General features: G+C 49.2%; 1 protein-coding gene across 1 annotated transcript in view; it reads right to left on the bottom strand.

The window, feature by feature from the left end:
* CDH22 (cadherin 22) overlaps positions 1-22,564 on the bottom strand; it is a 77,136-nt gene that overhangs the window by 44,842 nt on the left and 9,730 nt on the right. Inside the window, exons 2-3 of the mRNA XM_004469945.4 lie at positions 15,734-16,028; positions 2,035-2,154 (exon numbers count right to left, since the gene is read on the bottom strand). Coding sequence (XP_004470002.2) covers positions 2,035-2,154; positions 15,734-16,028 — 415 coding nt within the window. The remainder of the gene's footprint in view (positions 1-2,034; positions 2,155-15,733; positions 16,029-22,564) is intronic.

Below are 22,564 nucleotides of genomic sequence, written 5' to 3' on the forward strand. Positions count from 1 at the left end.
AGCTGAGAAAGAGGGTGGACCTTAGGTCTTTGCCCTCTGGAATCCTATGCTGGGCACCCCAAGCTCTGGGGTCTCCCTACCTCCAATTCCTGCTTCTGAACCACGCTTCACAGCAGCAGCCCGAGGGATCTTGTTAAAATGAAAACCTGAGCATGTTACTTCCCTGCTTCAAAGCCATCAATGAACCCACAGTGCAGGTATGGAACAGGCGACATGGCTGGCGGGAGTTTAATCTGGTACATTTGGGCGATATCTATCGAGATGGCAAATGCACATGCCCTTCGACCCAGCATTTCCACTTTCCGAAAAGGATCCTGCAGATACACTTACACACGCGAAAAATGATGTATGTATGAGATTATTCACTGTAGCATTGTTCATTGTAGCAAAAGATTGGAGACAGCATAAGTGTCCATCAATAGGGGACTGGCAAAATAAATTTTAGTGTATCCATAGCGGCAGTTAAATAAAAGAATGAGGAAGCTCTTTATGTACTGATTTGGAATAATCTTCAAGATGTATTGTTAAGTGAAAAAGGCAAGCAGTGTGTATCGTCTCTGTCTGCATAGCTAACATTTGTGTAAGGAAAAAAATGCAAGTTCCTATTTTCTGGAAAGACGCACAAGAAAATTACATTGGTTTCCTTAGGGACAGACACTGGGTGGCCAGGGGATTGAATGGGGTGATGGATCATCACTAAATATCCATTTGGACTTTTTGAATTTCGAACCCTGAAATGTATTATCTATTAAAAATAACTTAATAGTTTTCAAGCAGACAAGCCCAAGGTCTCACAGGATATATACACCAAGTGGCTGCCTTTGGGACTGCAATAACTGGGCCTGGGGGCTGGAAGACACTTTCATTTTTTACTTTTTACATTTCTTTAATGTTTGAATGTTTTCCAAAATGTATTGCTTTTGCTAGGAGGGGGAAAAAATGAAGATATTACGTGTTAACAGAATACAATTATAACTCTGTGCTCACCGACTGGTGCCCGTGCCCTCCCACCTCTTCTGCCCTCTCCCTCCCCACACTTGCGCTCCTTAGCCTGCTCAGCACTGCCAGGCCCCTGCCAGCCTCTCTGCAACAGTCCTCCTTCCCGCAGGTTGAGTCGCTTACAATCCCCCTCTCGCGTCAAGCCGCCTTCCCCCCTTCAGCTTTTGCCTGCACGGTGCCCTCTACCTGGAATGCCCTTCTCTGCAATCTTGGCTGGCCAACACCTACTTACCCTTTGGGAATTGGCTGCTATGGCCTCCAAGAAGCCTTGCATCCTAACTGCCCATGCATGTGCCACATCCCTGCCCCCATCAGACTGTGAGCCCCGATGGCAGCTGTGGTGTCTGACGGCTCATCTCCCACCTTCCCGGCTGCCCAGCCCCTCCTAGCCCAGGGGGCGGCGAAAGTCATCACTTCCAGCTGGGTGACCTCCAGTGAGTCACTTCACCTCTCGAAGGCCCAGTCTTCTCGTCCTTCTGTCCTTCCTGCCACTCTCAAGGCCCCTCAGAGGTTTAGATGGAATGAATGAAGTGGAGGAGGGCGGGGGACAAACAAGCAAAAAAGAAGCCGCCCCTGCACGTGGTCTCTAAGCGTCCCTCTCCCAGGCCTCTTCATCAGAGCCCTGACAGCTGTGAATAGAGCTTCTGAACTTGGGAAAAGATGCCCTTCACCGCCCCCGCCCCAAACTCCACTTGTGACCCTGGAAGGGCTGCGGACACGCCTGGCGCCAAGGACAAATGGGGCCGCTCAGCTCCGACCTCTGAAGTCCTTTCCGGGCCCCCACAGTGGCCGCCGCCGGCCTTTTCCAGGCCTCCTTTAGGCCAGTCTCGCAGCCCCCGCGCCCCCCTCCCGGAGTCCTTCGGGTCCGCAAGAAGCTCAGGAGTGCGGTCCCGGGCCCGCCCCCTGGCCCCGCCCCCAGGCCCGGAGCCCGCTCTTAGCAGCCCCCCCACCTTACTTCGCCCCCCACCCCCGTTCCGTCCTCAGGCTCCGCCCCCGGCCCGGCTCCGGGCGCCACCCTCCCGCGCCGCCCCTCACCGGTCTTGGGGTCCACGGTGAAGTGGTGCTCTCCATCCAGCACGCTGTACACCAGCCGAGCGCTGCTGCCGTACGCGGGGTCATCCGCATCCGAGGCCATCACCTGCATCACTGACGTGCCTGGGCCCGGGGGACCAAGCGAGACGGGGGTCACCTGGCGCCGCTGTGCTCGCCGCCCCCCCTCGCTCCACCCTGGGAAGCTGGGAGGGGAGCCCCGATTGCAGGCCACGGAAGCCAGCTCCCTCACTGAGTCCCAGCCCACTTCCTGCCTGGGGTGGCAGAAAGCTCGGCCGCGGGTCAGATCTGGATTCAAACGTGCTTCAGCGGCTCCCAGCTGGGGCCTGGGCAAGGGAAGGCAGCCTCTCTGAACCTCAGTTTCCCCTTCAGCAAAATGGGGTTCATCCTAGGCCTGGATTCACCAGGTGGAGGGGATGCGATTCAGCTCCCGGCGCAGGGCAGCTCAAGCTCACTGGGGAATGGCGGGGATCGTTTTCACCACTGTCAAGGCAGGAGCTGGAAGCCAGGCACCTGGCTCCTTCCCAGCCCATCCCCTCCTCACTGCACTGGGAGCTTCAGCAGCCCCTCCTTTCAGCGGGGAGAGGAGACGGGGAGCAATGCAGAGCATGGGGCTCAGAGCTCACCGGAGCTCCTGGGCAAGAGCACAGCAGCGCCCAGCTTTCCCTTGGGAAGTAGACGGCTGTGGGCTGGTGCCCCCCCCCCCCCCGCTGCCCCTCCCCTGGGTGCCCAGACAGCACCCCACCCCCTCCGCACGTAGGCTGCTGGGGAGAGCATAAATTGGATAAAAGTCCATCAAACAGCAGCAATTAAGTTATTGATTTTCGACGCTGCCTCATTAAACTGGGAGCTTCTCGGCCTGTCCCAGAGATGGCTCTAATTTGACATCATGTTCAATTTGAGGAGAGCAGGGCTTGGAACGTGAGGCTGGACCGCGCAGGGGTGGGGGCGGGGTTACGGAGCGGCAGGCACTGCCCCTCTGGTCTGCCGGAACGCTTCCAGAAAGGAGGGGGTGAGGTGGAAGACCCGAGAGAGGGCTCAGGATGTGACCCAAGGGGGAGGAGACCAAGACCCCACTTCAGGGAGATGGGCCCGGGGGGAGGGGGCGTCCCCCCTCTGGGGGCTGGGCGGGGCTTCCCGGGCCAGCAGGGCCGCGTGTTGGGAGGCGAGGCCAGTTCACTGCCTGGCTAATGCGTAAGGCCCTGGAAGTGCTACTGCAGCAATTCTGCTAAGCCCAGCCTGCCGCCCGCCTCTCCCGCCTCCAGCCTGGGGCCCTCGATCATTCCAGACAGACACATGTATTTATTTTTCACTCTTTTGCATTTCTCATTTCCCTCTCTGGGCTCCCCCCTCCCAGTCTGAGCCTCCTGAACCGGCCCTGCAATGCGCCTCTCTCTGGCGGCTCCAGCTCCATCTCGGCTACGTCAAGAGGAGTGGGGTGAGGGGGCTGGGGGGTATATGGGGACCTCACATTTTTGAATGTCACATTAAAAAAAATATAAAGAAAATCAAAAACAATGAGTTGCCTGGAGAAGCTTGGAAAGAGGGGTGGCCAAGCCCCCCCTCCCAATGCTAGTGCCAGAGGGTCTCCTACCTAGAGGCACAGGCAGAGCCTCCAGGGGCCTCCTGATCACATGCAGAAGGGAACGAGTGACTCCCTATTGAGCGTCCATTACCTGCCTGGCTTCACCAGTCACTTAAATCCATCCTTTCTATTCCTCACTGCACCTCTGGAAGGCTGAGGGGGCCCTTCTAATAGTACAACTGAGGAAGCAGGTCAGCTAGAGGAAAAGCCTTAACTAAGGGCAAGTTGTGAGGAAATGGTAAGATTTGAATCCAAGGCTCTGTGATGGCAAAGCCCCCCTGGGTGCCAGTCAGTACAGACACAGTAACTCTGGGGACAGTGGCCTGGTACAATGACTCACAATTGGCGAAGCCTCTACCACTTGGCAGCATGGGCAGGTCACAACCCCCCTGTGCCTCAAGTTCCTCATTTGTGAAATGGGGGTAACACTGTTACCAAACTTTCAGGGTTGTTGTGAGAATTCAACTAGATGTCTGTGTTCGGCACAGAGGCCAGTGCGTCGCCCATGCTAGGAACTCAATAAATGCAGGTTGTTGTCATCTCAGGAGGCGCCGCTCGCCAGTATACAATCGCCCAATCATGCCTCCCTGCGGAGTCTTGAAATGGGAGGCGATACATAACGCATCAGGCTCACGGGTACTCAATAAATAGTGGCTGTCGTGACTGGTATAAGAGAAGGTCTCCTCACCACGCCCCCCCCCCCCTGCACATCCACACCGCCCCCCTCGGGGCAAGGCACATCAGACTGAGTGAGTCCCCAGGGACCCGGCTGAGAGCTTTCTCTCCCTGGCTGCGTCCCAGGGACTCCCGCGGGGATGATGGAATCATTTCCCCAATCCTGAATTCTTTATTGCAGCCATTACAGTTAAGGCTGACACGTGGGGCTGGAGAAGGGTCAGTGATTCACCACTGGCTCCCCCAGCCCCAAGGGAAAAGCTTCCTCAGGCCACACAGCCCTCCCACCTTCTTCACAAGTCAGCAGCTCTCCAGAATGAGCAGATAAAAAGGTGCCGGGCTTCTGGCTCCTGTGCGACCACCGTGGAGTCCTCCCGGGGTCAGCAGTTTACATCTTACAATGCACCATTGGTCTGTTTTCGCTTTCAGTCCGTGCACCAACCCTATGGTGGAGGTGCAGTGGTTTGCTGGTAGATGTCTAACCATCGGCCAGGCGTGGGCGAGAGAGGGCTGGAATGACCTGCTTTGTCGTGTTTGCTGATTTCTCTGGCATAAATACTCCCATTATGGCCAATTTCAAGCTACCACGGTGATATCCACTGGCTTGCAGAACTCCTGAAAATCAATATTTGGCACCCATAACGTGTACAAGCCAGTTCCAGCACACCTTAGCATCATTCCCATTTTACAGCTAAGAAACTGCTAGGCACAGTGAAGTATGCAATAATGAAACCCATTACTAAGTATATATCATCATCTAATAATAGTGATGGTAGTTATCATTTATTACAAAAAGTATATCTAATACTTTGCGTTAGAGACTATGATAAGGCCCTTATTTATATTATCTCATGAAATTATACAATAAGGCCTTGAAGTAAGCTCTGTTAAAATTCCCACTTTACAGAGGAGGAAATGAAGGCTGAGTGAAGTTAAGCAATGAATGCGTATGTGTCTCAACTTCCTCATTTGTGAAATGGGATCTTGGATCCTTGTGAGAAGGCAAAATAGATTTCTATGTTCAGCACCAAGGACAGGACCTGGGTAAATTTACCTGGCAAGGAAGTAGGAGAGGCAGGATTCAAAATCCAAGTCTGCCTAGTGTCAAAAGCCCTGTGTGTCTTGCCTTATAGGTAGGAAGAGGGGGTGAATATGGGTAGGAGATATGGGCGAGTGAGAGAGGAAAGAGTCAGAGAATACAGAAAGAGGGAAGAAGAGGGCAAGGGCAAGATGTTAGGTTCAGGAGTCTTCCTTCCTGACATTCAGATCAAGCTGGGACTTCCAGAAGCAGGGCTGGGAGAGCTGACAGCTGTTGCCACTTCTACTAGGTAGATGGCCTTAGTGCAGGCTGGGATAGAAGGGGTTGCCCAACTGACTCCTGGGTAAATGGGATATCAGGACCCAGGGATCCATGTAGAGCTGCAAAGGCTGGTCCTTGGACAGCACAGAGGCCAGTGTTTCTCCACCTGGCTGCAAATTACAATCTCCTGGGGAGACTTAAAAATGATGCCGAGCCTCACTCCAGACCAATGAAATCGACCTCTCTTGGGGTGGAGGCCAAGCAGGGGTATTTTCCAAACTCCCAAAGAGATTCTAAAGTGCATCCTGGGCTGGTAACTGCTGGTCTAGACCCAACTCCTCATCGAACTGATGGGAAACAGACTCACAGAGTTCAGTGACTTTCCCAAGGTCACATCATTTGTTAGTGGGAGGGAAAGATTCAAACCCAGGTCGGTCTATCTGGCATGACACCCTCCCAGACTCTGTGCCTGCACTGAGACCGACACCAGAAGAAAGTGGCCAGGATGACTCATCCTGGTCAGCAAGGCTCCTGCCAGGTGGGGTCAGCGTCAGAAGCCGGGAACTCCCAAGAAGAGAGGCCCCGCATGCCTCCACGGGCTTTGGTATCTGAGTACTGGGTTCAAATCCCACCACTTCCTTCCTGGGTGCTCTCGGTCAAGTCTTCTCCTCTGTCTGACCTGTTTCCTCACCTGTAACAGTAGAGGTGCCTGCTCTGTTTCTCAGAGATGCTATGAGGCCTCGGGAGGATGGATTGGGGGCTGGTGAAATAAGCACGCAGTGGGTGCTCAATGGGAATTCATTCTTTTCCCAACTGCCTATATGGTCAGGAGGCTCCTGAGGTTGGCCTTGAACAACACGCGTCAGTGGGGAGGGGGCTTGCCCACTCCTCATTTCTGGATCCCCTAGGTGACTCCGACAAGGTTTGTCACGGAGCCAGAATTGGAACCCTTTTCGTGCTCCCAGGCCAGAATTCTTTCCTTTTTTTCTCCCCTAACCCACACTTTGCCAGATGCATTTGAGTCCTCAGACTCGGGCTCCAAAACCCTTCGGAGACGCCTCAGCTGGCTCATGGAGGGGTGGCACTGTGTGGGGTGCAGCTCGGGCACTGAAGACATCGATTCTCATTCCAGCCCTGAACTCAGCTCTGTGTGTGGTGCAGGGAAAGTACCTGACCTGACTGAGCCTCAGTTCTCCCTTCTGTAAAATGGAGATAACACTTCATCCCTTCTGCCTCCCTGGGTTGTGGGAGACCCCTTAATGACATAAAAGAGATGAAGCACTTAGGAAAAGAACAGAGTCTTGCACCAAGGTGACAAGTGTCAGTATTATGAAGATGTTTGTAATTATGATCATCCTGCTGCTTCCCTACCTCCCTCTGCCACTTTGCTTGGCCTGGGGAAACCCTCGGCTCACATTTAGCTTCTCAAACATTTATAAAAAATGAGTCCCACCTCCTGCTGCTGCCAGAACTGCGCAGAATGCTTTCTATTAAAAATTAAAAACCACTTGTCGAGTCTCTGGAAACATTCAGATTACACACGAAACAAGCTCCCTCTCAAGCTCCCCCCTCACTGCCTAGCTACTCCCCTGGCCCCCTCTTCCATCATCACTTAAGGCGCCTGCTCACTCGGCTAGCCTTGACCCCACTTCCGGCTACCAAGCCTGGGCAGCCTAATGTAAATGAATGACTCACAGGAGACCAGGAAAGAGGCGGGGGGGGGGGGGGGGGGGGGGGGGGGGGGCTGGAGGTGGAGGTGGGAGTGTCACAGGATAGTGGGGGAGGGGGCAGGTCCAGAGACAAGTGACAATGAGAAGGTGGCACAGAGAGATGGGGTAAAGAAAGTGGATCAAAGGCAGAGAAATGAGAGACAGAAGCAAGGGACAGAGGGACAGAGATTCAGAGAGACAGAGGAGCAGAGAGACAGAGGGACACCAGCAATCAGTTTAAGTCAGCTGCCTGTAAAAAAACTATGAATTTTATTTTCTAGTTAAAAGTATAAACAAACTGTTAATGAAGGAAATTAAATCTTGGACTAAAGTGAGTATACATTTCCTATGTTTAAATAATACCTGTCTGTAATCATCACTTAAAACGTCCGCTCACTGGGCTGGCGTCGACCCTACTTCCGGCTGCCATTCAATCAAGGCATTATGGTTTTTAATCCTGAAACTTAAGGACCCCCTTGGATATTTTCTTTTATTAGTGTATGGAATGGGTGCAATATTAACTGTACACACACAACTGCCATGTTAATAATGTAACTCATAATTCAGAATAGATCAAGATGTCCACTTCTTATAAGTTTGTCCCCGAAGTTCAATAAGGCAGCTTATTTAAAGGAGGAAAAAAAAGAGGCAGAGTCACCAGAGACAGACAGCTCAATGAGGACAAAGAAGTGAAATCAGCATGACAGAGATACACAGTGACAGAGAGACACAGAAAGAGGGAGGCAAGCAGAGTGAACCAGAAACAGTCACAAGAAACAAGGGGAGGGGGGAGAGGCCGGGAAGAGGGACAAGAAAAAAGACGAGGGGGCTTTATGGGGTGAGGCGCCGCCACTGCAATCACCCACTTCTCCAGCGTCTCCAGGGAACCCCTTAGTGTGTGAGTAGGGACCTACTATGTTCCCGAGAGGGAGGGGGCATTTCCTGACCATCTGAGGCCGGTCAGCTCTTCTGTTCTCTCCACACTTCCTGGGACCCTCTGGCCTGGGGCCCATGCTTATATGTCTGCAATAGCAGGCCTCTGCCAGTTGCAGAAAGTAAATATTTCTGGCTCAAATTCCATTCCATTCATTCACCCAGCATCTACAGAGCACCTACTATGTGCTAGGTCCTTGAGGGCCCGAGAGTGGCTTTATCACCTTCACACCCTAGTGCTATGTGGGCCCAGGGCCTGGCCTTCGTGTTTGTGGAATGATTTATTGATGGAAAAATAAGAGAGACATGGGTACACTTCTCCCTGTCCAGATTACCTGGGTGAGGGGGCCCACTCCTGAGGGCCAGGGCCTCTGCTCTTTCCTGCCACCTCCTCCCGCCACCCCCCCACCCCAAGAGCCTCCTGTCCGGTTCCTCACAACCCGGGCAGTGAAAGCCAGTGCCGTTGCTAGGCGAGGAGATATTGCTCATATAGATCTTCCTGGACTTTAATTAAAAACATCTTTAGAAGTTGTCTCTGCAGAGGCCAGCAATTGATTCCTCGCTGGGGCCTGAGGGCTGCTGAGCCATACTCTCTCCGGCTGCAGATGGGACAACTGAAGGTTCCCAGCCTGCTGCTGCCTGTCCCAAATGAGACCCTTGGGGCCACACTGCCGCCTGCCTGCTTCCTTTCCTCTCTGCCACCCACCCCTCCCTGACAAGTACTGATGTGTGAGCCAGATTGTGCACCCTCCCAATTTTTTTTCCCTTCCTTTTTTTGAGCCTCAGTTTCCTCAGCTATAAAATAGGGGTGTCAGTGCTCATCCCAAGAGCTCCTGGGAGGATGAAATGAGATTAGGATGTGACAGTGCTTTGTAAACTATAAAGTCCTGTACAAACTGAAGAAATGGTCGTGGCGGTTTCCTCAAAGGAAGCCATGCATGCTGAGTCAAGTACTTGGGAGCTGGTTCCAGACACTGCGTTTGGGCCTGGCTGCAGCTCTTCCTGTGACTCAAACAAGTCACTTATCTCTCATTGCATTTATTTCCTCGTCGGCAAAACGAGGACAGTAATACCTGCCCTGCTTATTCCTCAGGATTGTGAGAATGAAGGGAAATAGCTCTGTGAAAGCAGTGTTGGCTGATAGCTATTATTTAGTGAATGTCCCAAGAAGTACAGGCTGCACGACAAAACAGCCTTTTTCCATCGATGAACGATGCTGCTCCCGGCAGAATGGTAATACATGGGGAAATGGCTGCGTCAGGGCCCTGTCCATTTCCCCAGTCTGTTGAGCCTCAATCCCATAGTTGAGCAATGCCAACTCTACGGCCCATGTGCCACCCCATTCTCCTTCCTTTGCTTGCAGCAGACATCACTAAGCAATTGTGGAATTCTTTTATGTTGAGTCTGAATGAGCCCTCAGACTCTTTCTCAACATAGTCCTACAGCCACTACCATTTGATCAGAGTTGGCACAAGCGATGAAATGGATCTGCTACCAGGTCAGAAGCAGTGTCTTGCTCATCTTGGCATCACTATACCCTGGCAAAGTGCCAGGGACATAGTAGGCACTAATATATGTTTATTGACTTGAAAGCAATGGCTTATTTTTCTATCCCCTGTGGGCTATATATATATATATATATATATATATATATATATATATATATATATATATATATATAAGTAGGTGCTAATAAATGTTTGCTAAGTTGGGTGACTCATCTTTGCAATCCCCTCAGAGCCAAGTACATCAGAGGCCTTATGTATAATGGGTGCTAATAAACATTTGTGGATTTAATTCAATTACTTATCTTTACATCCCCTGCAGTGCCCAGAATAAAGTAGCAACTAATAAATGTGTGCTGAATTGAGCTTCTCATTTCTATATTCCTCAACAGTGCCAAGTATAGTGTCTCGTACATAGCTGGCATTAGGAAGTGAGTGGAGTTGAACTGGGTGTGGGAGTCCCTGACAAATCCCCCCTCTATGCCTTGCTCAGGTGGTGGCACCCTACAGAGTGATCTGGGCCCCCCTGCATTGAGAGATCATCTCTTCTGACTCTTCTCTATCAAAACTCACTCTCCTGGATGATCTAATCCAGCCTCAAGCTTTAAATTTCTTCTCTTTGCTGACAACATCCCAAGTTGTATCTCTAGCCCCAATCTCTCTCCTGACCTCCGGACTCATAGATCCAACTGCCTCTTTGACATCTCCACCTGGATTTCCAGTAGATACTATAGTCTTCCTATGTCCAAAGTGAATTCTTAATTTTGTGCTGCAAACTTGCTACTCCTGGAGCATTCCCTGTCTCAGTAACAGCAGCTCCATCCATCCAGATGCTCAGGTCAGAAATCCCCTCCTTTCCTCCCTCCCCACATCCAATCCCTCACAAACTCTGTTGGCTCTACCTTCAAAGCACATCCAGGATCCCCATCTTTTACCACCTTTACTGGTCCAAGTCACCACCAACTCTTGTTTGAACTATTGCGGATGCCTCCTCCCTGAGTTTCTTACTCCCAACCTTGCTCCCTACAGTCTACTTTCAATATGGCGGCCAACAAGTCATCCTCTGAAAATGTAACCCGGATCACACCACTTGGAGCTCTGCTCCCCATCTCACTCAGAGTACAACCAAAAAGCTTTCAATGGCTACAAAGTCCTTTGTGCTCCAACCACCGGTACCTCTTTTGCCCTCGCTAGACACTCTCCCCATCACTCACTCCTATTCTACCATACTGGTCTCCTTGCTCTGCCTCAGGACCTTTGTACTTGCTCTTCTTTCTGCCTCTAGTTTAGTGGTTCTCAAAGTGTGATCCCTGGTCCACAGTATTGGCATCACCTGGGAATCTGTTAGTCATGCAAACTCTTGGGTGGCATCCTGGACCTATTGAAGCAGAAACTCTGGGGGTGGGGCCCAGTAATCTGTTTTAATATCCCCTCCACCCAGGTAATTTGGATGCCCAGTAAAGTTTAAACCAGTGTTTTAGAAAGCTACTCCTTCGGTTCTTTCAGATCTTTGTTCAATGTCCCTGTCCCCGACCACTCTACTATTTTGGTACTCCCTCAACACCACTCAAAATTCCCTTCTTCTTCATAGCACTTCCATCACCTGGCATGTTAGACATTTGCTTGTTTAGTTCTTGACAGCCTCTCTCCCTGTTTCAGCATGTAGGTGTCCAAAGAATCCCCAATGGCTGCATGGCATCTGGCATCCAGCAAATACCTTTCAATGAATGAATCCTTCAAGATGCAGAATGGAAGTTGGGGTGGGATGGGGAGTGGGGGGAGGGAGGACTTGCCCACGGTCAGCGGGGAGCCATGCCTCCTGACCGTCAGCTCACAACCTGCTTTGCTGCACCAGGCTCAGCTCGGCTTGCGTCCCTCCTCAGAAGCGTGGCTCATCGGAAGCCCCCCCGGCACACTGCTCTTGCCTTTTAAGCTGCAAGTGGTTTAATTTGTGAACGCTGCTGCCTTTCATGTCCCAAGCTGCGTCCCTGCTCCCTCTGATCTCCGAAGCCGCCTAGACCCTGTGCCACTTGTCGGCACCGCCCCCTCAGCCCCGATCTGGAAGCTCAGTAATTGTGGCTGATTTTCAAAGCTGTCTCGAGTCTCTGGAAGCACCCCAGTGTCGGATTAGCGTCCCCTTCAAAAAAATTGCTCAAATGAAATAAACTAATTTAATTTCTGCTTCTTCCCTCCCCCCTTCTGGGCTTCCCGGCTCATCCGAGTTGAGTCCCCCTGCTTGACTTTTTCCTGAGGGGCATAGGAGGGTTGGTGGGCTGGAGGAGCGGGGAAAGCAGGGCAGGGTCTTCTCTAGGCTGGTGGTCATGAAACTCTGACCTCCTACTCGCAGTGTGAACTTGGATGAGCCCTTCCCCTCCTCTCAGTCTTGGTTTCCCCATCTGTGAAACGAGGGTCTGGACTGGACGTCAAGAAAGACCCTTGCTCCACGACCAACTTGCTAGGTCACTGTGAGTGCTTCTCCCCTCTCTGAGCCCCCACAGTCTGCTGTTCAGGGGGGATGCTGGCATCAGTCCTGCCACCTCTCGGAGTTGAAGTGAGAGCGACGTGGTGATGGCTGAGCCACTACTGTGGCTGTCGGGCCTGTGCTTCCCCCTGGCACCTCACCCCCATCCAGTGCCCACACTGCAGCAGGAGGAACTTTCTACGATGCAAACTTGACATATCACTTCCTTGCTCAAGCCTTTCCCAGCCAACCTGCTTCCCACCTTTCTGGCCTATTCCATGCAGAAACATGCAAGTCAGCATTGGGTGAAGGGAGACAGGGCCACGTCTTCTTAGGCCAGAATTTGAGTTAGTGGGTGGGGAGTGCTGGACCTGGGAAGTCAGGGGCTTGTGCTGCCTCTGACTTGCTGTGTGATCTTGGGCAAGTCACTGCCCTTCTCAGCCTCAGTTTCCCCATTTGCAAAATTGATTTCTAATGCCCCATTGGGCTCTGAAATTCCATGGGTATTTGCCACTGACAACTTCCAACTTCATCTCTCCAACCCAGACCTCTCCCCTGAAGAGGCCTTTTTCAAGCTCTCTGCTCAGTTGTCACATCTGAAAACAAACTCTTGATTTCCTCCCATCCTAAACCTGTCCTTCCGACTGTTTCCCCCATCTCAGTAAATGGAAATTCCATCTACTTAATTGTTCAGTCAAAATCCTTACAATCATCCTTGAATATTCTTTTTCTCATATCACACATCCACTCCATTAGCAAATGCTTCTGCTCTACTTTCAATACCTCTACTTTTCAATACCTCCATGGTGCCACCTTGTTCCAGCTACCTTGATAACTACAATGGCCTACTCAGTGGGCACCTGCTTCTGTCCTTGCCCACCCCACCTATTCTTTGCGGAACAACCATGAGACTCCATTAAAACTAACCCAGATCATGTCACTCCTCTGAACAAGACCCTCCACTGACTTCCCAGCTCACTTAGCTGAAAAAGCAAAGCCCTGGCTATGTTCTATATGGCTGCATGATCTGGCCAGCTTGCCATCTCTCTTTTTCTTCATCTCCTGCTCCAGCCATATTGACACCCTTTGAATTCAACCTCAGGGCCTTTGCACACACTGTTCCCTCTGCCTGGAATGCTCTGCCACCAGGCTCATGCTTTCACTTCCTTCAGGTCTCTGCCTCAATGTCACCTTTCAAAGAGGCCTTCCTGGGTGAAAGATGTATTTGTTTACTTGCTCAGTGCCTGTCTCTCTCAGCCAGAGTGTGCCCTCCATAAGAGCAGGGAGCCTGGTCTGCCTTCACTGCTGTGCCCTCAGCGCCTAGAGCAGTGCTCAGCATATATGAATAGTAGGTAGTCAACCATGTTTATTAAATGAATGAATGAATACATTCCAATAGTTGGGCTAGCATGTACGTGCACATCTGCAGATGTGTGTGAACACATATGCACACTAAGCACATGTGTGTATCCATGAGTGCATGCACACCAGCCCACACCCACACTCACGCCCTCACTGCTCCCCATTTTCCTCATTCCTCTGAGCCCACAATTTCCTGTGGTCCACTTCACCTTCTTCCATTACTGGCTGCCTGCTTTTACCCACCAATCTGCCAGATTTGGCCCACCCTGGGGAAGATGGCACCAACTGCACACTTCTTCGGGAACTCAAATACCCTAGGTCTCTGACAACCAGCCATAGAGCTGGGAGGCTCAGAGAAAGGCAGGGACAGCCCTTGGCCTCACTGAGTCAGTAATGGAGTGTAGTCTAGCATCTCTGTGGGTCAGTAGTGGAGCACAGTCTAGGACCTCAGTGACAGAGCATGGTTTAGGATCTCTTGATGGAGTATGGTCTAGAACCTCAGTGACGGAGTGTGGTCTACAACCTCAGTGATGGAGTGTGGTCTACAACCTCTGTGATGGAGCATGGTCTAGGACCTCAGTGATGGAGTGTGGTCTGGGGCTTCAGTGACAGAGAGTAGTCTAGGTTCTCAGTGACAGAGCATGATTTAGGATCTCATGATGTCACGTGGTCTAGGTCCTCAGTGATGGAGTGTGGTTTAGGACCTCAGTGACAGAGCATGGTTTAGAATTTCATAATGGAGTGTGGTCGACAACCTCACTGATGGAATGTGGTCCAGGTCCTCAGTGACAGAGCATGGTTTAGAATCTCATGATGGAGCATGGTCTAGGACCTCAGTAATGGACCATGGTCTAGGACCTCAATGACGAGCATGGTCTAGGGCCTCAGTGACAGAGCATGGTCTAGGACTTCAGTGGGCCAGTGGTGGATCATAGACTAAGATCTCAGTGGATGGGTGACTGAGTGTGGTCTAGGACCTAGGACAACATTTACCATTACCTCCTATCAGGTCTGATTTGCAGAAGGCTTGGACTTATATGGTGGAGAAGGAAATGGCAGCTACTGGGTTGTGTACCCATGACTCCTGCTTCTACCAGAGCCTCAGGAGCCCCAGGTCAAGTGGACCTTGACTTGTCAGACAATTGCCTGTGGCTTCCCCAGCGGGAGGTAGCAGATCCATCCCGCCTTCAGACTCAGTGCCCCAAAGCTGAGTGAATATGGGTTTCCGAGTATGGCTGTGTCTGAACACTTGCTGCAGATGTGTTTTGGGGAGCCCCGTGGTGCTCTTCTACACGTACAACTGTGTGTGTGCAGTGCCCCTGGGTGGTTGCAGCCGCATCCAGGTATGTGTCTGGGGGATCAGCTGTCTTTGAGGGAGCCCAGGTCCCCAGTGGGCAGTGACCAGAGCTGGCTGCATATTGGTGCACCTGGCCGTGCCTGTGTCCACCTGAGGCTGCACCTGAGTGGAGCTGGCCCCAGGACGGTCATGCCTGGTTATGACTTGGCCCGTGTCTACATCAGTGGCTGTGTCTGTGCAGAAGCCCTGCCGGTGTGAGGGGCAGTTTCCTGTGCGTGGCTGTATGTGTCCATGTTGGGGGGCTTTGTTTCCAGTTTCCTGCTAAGGTCTTTGTGGTGGGAGGTGCTCCTGTGTTCAGCCGCACCCAGATACATGACTGTGTCTATGGGGGAGCTGTGTCCCAGGGCATGCTGCGTCTGTGTGCAGTCGAGGGGTCAGCTGTGGCTGTGTGTGGCTCCACGTGTGTGTGCCAGGGTGTGGAACTGTGCCTGTGGGCGGGGCTGCTTGCAGGTGTTGCGTCGAACTGGTATGCAGGGCTTACCTGTGTTTGCAGTTGTGTCCAGACAGGTGGCTATGTCTGTCTGTGTGTGCCAGTGTTGAGTGTCCTTGTTCATGTGGGGGCTGTGTCATGTATGTGGCTGAGTTCATGTGTGCGGCTCTGTCCAGGTGGGCAGCCCTGAGCCTGGGTGGGCACCTGGACTCATACCTGTGCCCGTTGCCCAGGAGCGGCAGTTCCTGTCCCTTCTGCCCCTTCCCGGCATTTCAGCCACACCTCACCCCTGGCAGGACCCGGCAGCTCCCTCCCCTTGAGGGCACATCAGCCCAGCTTGCCCCCACCCCTGGAGCCCACGGCCCACCTGTGGGCGAGAGCTCGGCCACGCTGCCAATGTAGGGCCCGTGCAGGAAGCGGGGCTCGCTGTCGTTGATGTCCTGCACCTTGATGATGAACTCCGACTCGGGCTCCAGCAGGCGGTTGGTGGCGCGGTCCCGAGCCTGGGCCCGCAGCGTGTAGAAGGTTTTCTGCTCACGGTCCAGGCGCTCCATGGCGTGGATGTCGCCCGTCAGCTCGTCGATCAGGAAGATGGTGCCGGCGCCCTCGCCCGAGATGGTGTACTTGATGGCGCCGTCGCCCTCGTCCGAGTCCGAGTGGATCTGAGGAGGCAGAGGGGAAGGCAGGGTGGAGGCTGGGTGGGAGCTCCTCTTGGCCTCCCGGCTGGAGTCCCGCTGGGGGCCTGTGTCCTAGGATGTCACCGAGAGACCCTCATCCTAGTGCAGGCCTCACTTGTCTTGCCTGGAGGGTTTCACCATCCTCCACGGCTCTGCCTGCTCCAGGCCTGCGCCGGGCATCTACCGTCTCTGTGCCAGAGCTATCAGCCTAAGAGAAATCGGAATACGCCTTTGCCTGCTTGCAGCCCTCCCAGGGCACCCCACTGCCTTTATGAAGACGTTCAAAAGCACCTCCACGCCTTTCAGCACGCGGAGCTGTGCGTTGGGCTCCTGCTTTGAGTTCCCTGCCCTTGTTTCTCAGCCTATTGAAAGCTTGCTCATCCCGCAAGGCTCAGCTCAAATGCCACCTCTTCCAGGAAGCTTTTCTGGATCCCCTTCTCCCACTTCCCCTCTAATATCTCTGCAATACCTCGAGGCATCATTATTACGTTTCTTTGCTTTGTAAGACTGCGGTAACCAGGGCTTCTCAAACCTGAATATGCATGCAAATTACCTGGGAATCTGGTTAAAACGTAGATTCTGACTCAATAAATCAGGGATGGGGCTTGAGATTTTGCACTTCTAACAAGTTTTCAATCTGCTGGTCCATGGATCTCACTCTGAATTATAGGGCCAGCGATCCCTGGGAGTCCAGGAATTAGGGGTCTTATGCATTGTGGCATCTGGAGAGCCAGGTTCAGGGATTGGCATGGGGCAGGGAGAGGCCGTAAGGGGAGAGGAAGAAAAGGAATGCACATCCAAGAAGCGACCTACTAGGCGCCAGGCACTGTGCTGGCCATTTATAAACTTCTCTAGTTTGGGGCGCTTTAAAACAAAACCCTGCCAGAGTAGGTTTTGCTACCTTTTAAAAAAATATATTGTAATAAAATATACCACATATTTTAACCACTTTCAAGTATACAATTCAGTGCTGTTAATTACATTCACAATGTTGAGTCACCATTACCACCATCTGTCACCAAAACTTTTCCATCACCCCAAACTGGAAACTAAGATCATCTTAAAAGGACTATACATCACCACCAAGAGGAACTTGTTGCAGGGGCAGGGCTATTTCCTGCCTATAATCTGCTTTCTGTCTCTTTGAATTTGTTAGTTCTATATATGTCAGTTATTTCATATCTATATGTGAAGATCATGTACATATAATGGAGATCAAACAATATTTGTCTTTTTGTAGCTGGTTTATGCCACTCAACATGATGCTTTCAAGGTTATCATTCCTTTTTACAGCTGAATAATATTCCACAATATGGCTATAGCACATTTTGCTTATCCATTCATCTGTTGCTAGACACAGTAGCCATAATGTCCATCTTTCAGTTATTGTGAATAATGCTGCTACCAACATTGATATATAGATATCCATCTGAGGCCCTGCTTTCAATTTCTTCGGGCATACACTTAGAAGTGGGATTGTGGGTCATACGGCAATTCTATATTTAACTTTGTGGGGAAGTTTCAAGCTATTTTCCACAACAGCTGCACCACTGTATATTCCCACCAACAAGGCAGAAGGGGGTCCTCCTTCTCCACATCCTCGCTAATACTTATTATCTGCTTTACTTTTTAAAATAATAGCCATTTTAACAGTAAGAAGTGATGTCTCGTGGTTTTGATTTGCATTTACCTGTGGCTAATGACATTGAGCATCTTTTCATATGCTTATTGGCCATATATTTGGAGAAATGTCTAATTAAGTCCTCAGCCTATTTTTATTTATATATTTATTTTACATTTTTAGGTGGTACCGGGGATTGAACCTGGGACCACGTGCTTGGGAAGCAGGTGCTTAAACCACTGAGATACTCCATTCCCTCCATTTTAATATTGGGTTGTTTGTCTTTCCTGTTTGAGCTGTAGGAATCATTTATATATTCTGGATATTAAAGCCTTATCACATATATGGTTTCCAAATATTTTCTCCCATTCTCTACCTAGGCTGTCTTTTCACTTTCTTGAAAATGTCCTTTGATGCATAAAAGTTTTAAATTCTGATGAGGTCCAATATATCCAATTTTTTCTTCTCTTGCTCATGCTTTAGTTGTAAAGTCTAAGAATCCATTGCCTAATAGAAGGTCCTAAAGCTATTCCTTTTGTTTTCTTCTATGAGTTTTATAGTTTTAGTTCTCATATTTAGGCATTTAATCCACTTTGAGTTAATTTTATATATGGTGTAAGTAAGACTATCCTTTCCCCACTGAGTGGATTTGGCACCCTTATCAAAAAATCAATTGGCAAAAAAGAAAAAAGAAAAAAAAGAAATAAAAATTAAAATATCAATTGGCCGTATGTAAGGTTTTATTTCTGAACTCTCAATTCTATTTCATTGGTCTATATGACTGTCCTTGTGCCAGTACCATGCTGTTTTGATTACTGTAGCTTTGTAATAAGCTTTGAAATTGAGTCCTCCAATTTTGTTATCCCTTTTCAAGATGGTTTTGCTTATTCAAGGTCCCTTGTCCTGCTGTATGAATTTGATGGTTGGCTCTTCCATTTCTGTGAGGAAAGCTGTTGGAATTTTGAATAGGATTGCACTGGATGTGTAAATTGGGTTGGATAGTATTGACATCTTGACAATGTTTAGTCTTCCAATCCATGAACAAGTCTTTCCATTTATTTAGGTCTTCTTTAATTTCTTTCAGCAGTGTTTTGTAGTTTTCTGTGTACAAGTCCTTTATATCCGTGGTTAAATTTATTCCTAGATACTTGATTCTTTAAGTTGCTATCATAAATGGAAATGTTTTCTTGATTTCCTTTTTGGCTGGCTCATTGCTGATGGAGAGAGGCAAAATTGATTTCTCCCTGTTGGTTTTGTATTCTGCCACTCAGCAGAACTTGTTTATTGGTTCATACTAGTTTTCCTGTAGATTCTTTGGGATTTTCTACATACAGGATCATGTCATAAAGTTTTATATCTTCCTTTCCAGTTTGGATGATTTCATTTCTTTTTCTTGCCTAATTGCTCTGGCTAGAACTTCCAGTACTATGTTGAACAGTAGTGGTGACAGTAGGCATCCTTGTCTTTTTCCTGATCTTAGGGGAAAATCTTTCACCACTGAGTATGATGCTAGCTGTGGGTTTTTCATATATGCTCTTTATCATATCGAGGAAGTTTCCTTCATTCCTGGTTTTCTGAGTGTTTGTATAAAGAAGGGGTGCTAGATTTTGTCAAATGCTTTTGTGATGATCATATGGTTTATTTTCTTCATTCTATTTATGTAGTATAGATCATTAATTGATTTTCGTATGTCGAACCACCCTTGTATTCCTGCAACAAGTCCCTTTTGGTTGTGTTGTATAATCCTTTTAATACGCCGTTGGATTCTGTTTGCTAGTGTTTTGTTGAAGATTTTTGCATCTATATTCATAAGGGATATTGTTCCGTAATTTTCTTTTCTTGTGATATCTTTTTTTTTTTGAAGATTTATTTATTTCTCTCGGCCCTCGGCTCCCCTCTCCCCCCCGCCCACCCCAGTTATCTGTTCTCTGTGTCTGTTTCCTGCATGTTCTTCTTTGTCCACTTCTGTTGTTGTCAGTGGCACGGGAATCTGTGTCTTTTTTTGTTGTGTCATCTTGTTGTGTCAGCTCTCCGTGTGGGCAGCGCCATTCCTGGGCAGGCTGAACTTCCTTTTGCACTGGGCGGCTCTCCTTATGGGGCGCACTCCTTGCGCGTGGGGCTCCCCTATGTGGGGGACACCCCAGCATGGCAGGACACTCCTTGCACACATCAGCACTGTGCATGGGTCAGTCCTTGACCACACAGGTCAAGGAGGCCCGGGGTTTGAACCGCGGATCTCCCATGTGGTAGATGGATGCCCTAACCACTGGGCCAAGTCCGCTTCCCTTCTTGTGATATCTTTATCCAGTTCTGGTATTAGGAGATGTTGGCCACATAGAATGAGTTAGGAAGTGTTTCCTCCTTTTTCATCTTTTGGAAGAGTTTGAGCAGGACTGGTGATAATTCTTAGAACGTTTCACAAAATTCACCAGTGAAGCCATCTAGTCCTGAACTTTTCTTTGTTGGAGGTGTTTGATCACTGATTCCACCTCTTTACTTGTTATTGGTTTGTTGAAATCTTCTATTTCTTCTTGAGTCAATTTAGGTAATTTGTATGTTTCTAGGAATATACCCATTTCATCCACATTATCTAATTTTTTGGCATACAGTTGATCATAGTTCTTCTTAAAATCCTCTATTTCTTTAAGCTCAATAGCAATGCCTGCCTCCCTTTCATTTCTGATTTTAGTTATTTGCAACCTCTCTCTTTTATTCTTTCTAAATCTGGCTAAAAGTTTGTCCATTTTATCAATCTTTTCAAGGAACCAACTCTCCTACGGTTTTGTTGATTGTATTTTTTTTCTGTTCTCTAACTTATTGATCCCTTCACTAATCTTTATTCTTTCCTTCCTTCTGCTCACTTTGAAATTAATTTTCTCTTCTTTTTCTACCTCCTCTAGTGTGAGGTTAGGCTACTGATGTGAGATCTTTCTTCTCTTTTAATGTTAGCATTTACAGCTATAAATTTCCCTCTGAGCACCACTCTTGCTGCATCCCCTGTTTTGGTATGCTATATTCTCATTTTCATTTGCCTCATTCCCTAGTGATTTCTTCTTTGATGCACTGGTTGTTTAAGAGTGTATTTTTAAATGTTCACATATTTGGGGATTTTCCAGTTCTCCCTGTTATTGATTTCTAGCTTCCTTCCATTGTGGTAAAAAAAAATACTTTGTATGATTTCCTCTTTATAGATTTATTGAGACTTGTTCTATGACCTAACATATGGTCTTGCTGGAGAATGATCCATGTGCACTAGAGAAGAACATGAATTCTGCTGCTGTTGGATATTCTAAACATGCCTGTTAGGTGTAGTTGGTTTATAGTATTGTTCAGGTCGTCTGTTTCCTTACTGATCTTCAGTCTACATGTTCCCTCCCTCCCTCCCTTCATACGGGGGATTGAAACCAGGACCTCCCACCTGGAAAGCAGGCATTTTCAACCCCTTGTGCTACACCTCCTCCCCTAGCCATGATTGAAAGTAGTGTAATGAAGTTGTGCTAGCCTCTTTTTATAGATGAGGAAACTGAGGATCAAAGATTTGCATGAGGTCAGACCACTGGAGGAACTGGCCTGGCTGCACAGCCCAGTCTTTCCCACTTCATCCTAAAGCCTCCTGGGAGGAACCCTGGGGAAGGGAGAGTAGTGTAGCCCTGGAATTGGCAGACCTGGCCCAGCCTTGGTTCTGTCATCTTTCTGTGTGTTCCTGAACAAGTCGCTGTCTCTCTCTGGGCCTCAGTTGCCTCTTGGTTAATGTGGAAATCATAATAGCACCTCCCTCCTAGACGTGAGGGGGCTTAACTGAGTTAAGAATCTACACAGGGAAGTGGATTTAGCTCAACTGATAGAGCGTCCACCTACCATATGGGAGGTCCAGGGTTCAAACCCAGGGCCTCCTGACCCATGTGGTATGCTGGCCCACACGCAGTGCTGATGTGTGCAAGAAGTGCCATGCCTTGCAGGGGCGTCCCCTCTATGGGGGAGCCCCCATGCACAAAGAGTGCACCCCACAAGGAGAGCTGCCCCACACAAAAAAAGCACAGCCTGCCCAGAAGTGGCACTGCACACATGGAGAGCTGACAGCAAGATGACGCAATGAAAAAAAGACACAGATTCCTGATGCTGCTGACAAGAATGCAAGCAGACATAGAAGAATACACCGTGAATGGACACAGAGAGCAGACACTGTGGGGAGGGAGAGAGGAAAAAAAAGAATCCATATAAGCCCTTAGCCCCTCTCTGGCACCATGTGACTTTTAATAATATATTGGTTATTATTTTTAAAATGGAAAGTAACAAGTGTTGGTGGGGATGTGGAGAAATTGGAACCCCTCTTGCATTTCTGGTGGGAAGGTAAAATGGCGCAGGCACTGTGGAAAACAGTTTGTCAGTTCCTCGAAACATTAAACATATTAAACATAGATTTACCATGTGACCTGGCAGTTTCACTACTAGAAATATACCCCAAAAGAATAGTAAACAGGAACTCAAACAGATACCTATACAGTCATGTTCATAGCAGCACTGTTTGCAATAGCCAAAAGTTGGGAATGTCCAGAGCGTTCATCAACAGATGAAGGGACAAACAAAATGTGGTATATACACACAATGGAATATCATTCAGCCATAAAAAGGAATGACGTTCTGGTGCATACTACGGTATGGGTGAACTTGAAAACATTATAAGTGAAATAAGCCAGACACCGAAAGACAAATGTGTTATGATTCCTCTTACATGCAATGTCTAGAATAAGCAAATTTATAGAGAAGAAAGTAAATTAGAGGTTACCAGGGACTGGAAAATTATTGCTTAATGGGTACAGAGTTTCCATTTGGGGCAATGAAAAAGTTTTGGAAATGGATATCGGCGATGGTTGCACAACATTGTGAATGTGATTAATGC

Source organism: Dasypus novemcinctus, chromosome 24, assembly GCF_030445035.2.
Source record: "Dasypus novemcinctus isolate mDasNov1 chromosome 24, mDasNov1.1.hap2, whole genome shotgun sequence".
Classification (NCBI taxonomy): Eukaryota; Metazoa; Chordata; class Mammalia; order Cingulata; family Dasypodidae; genus Dasypus; species Dasypus novemcinctus.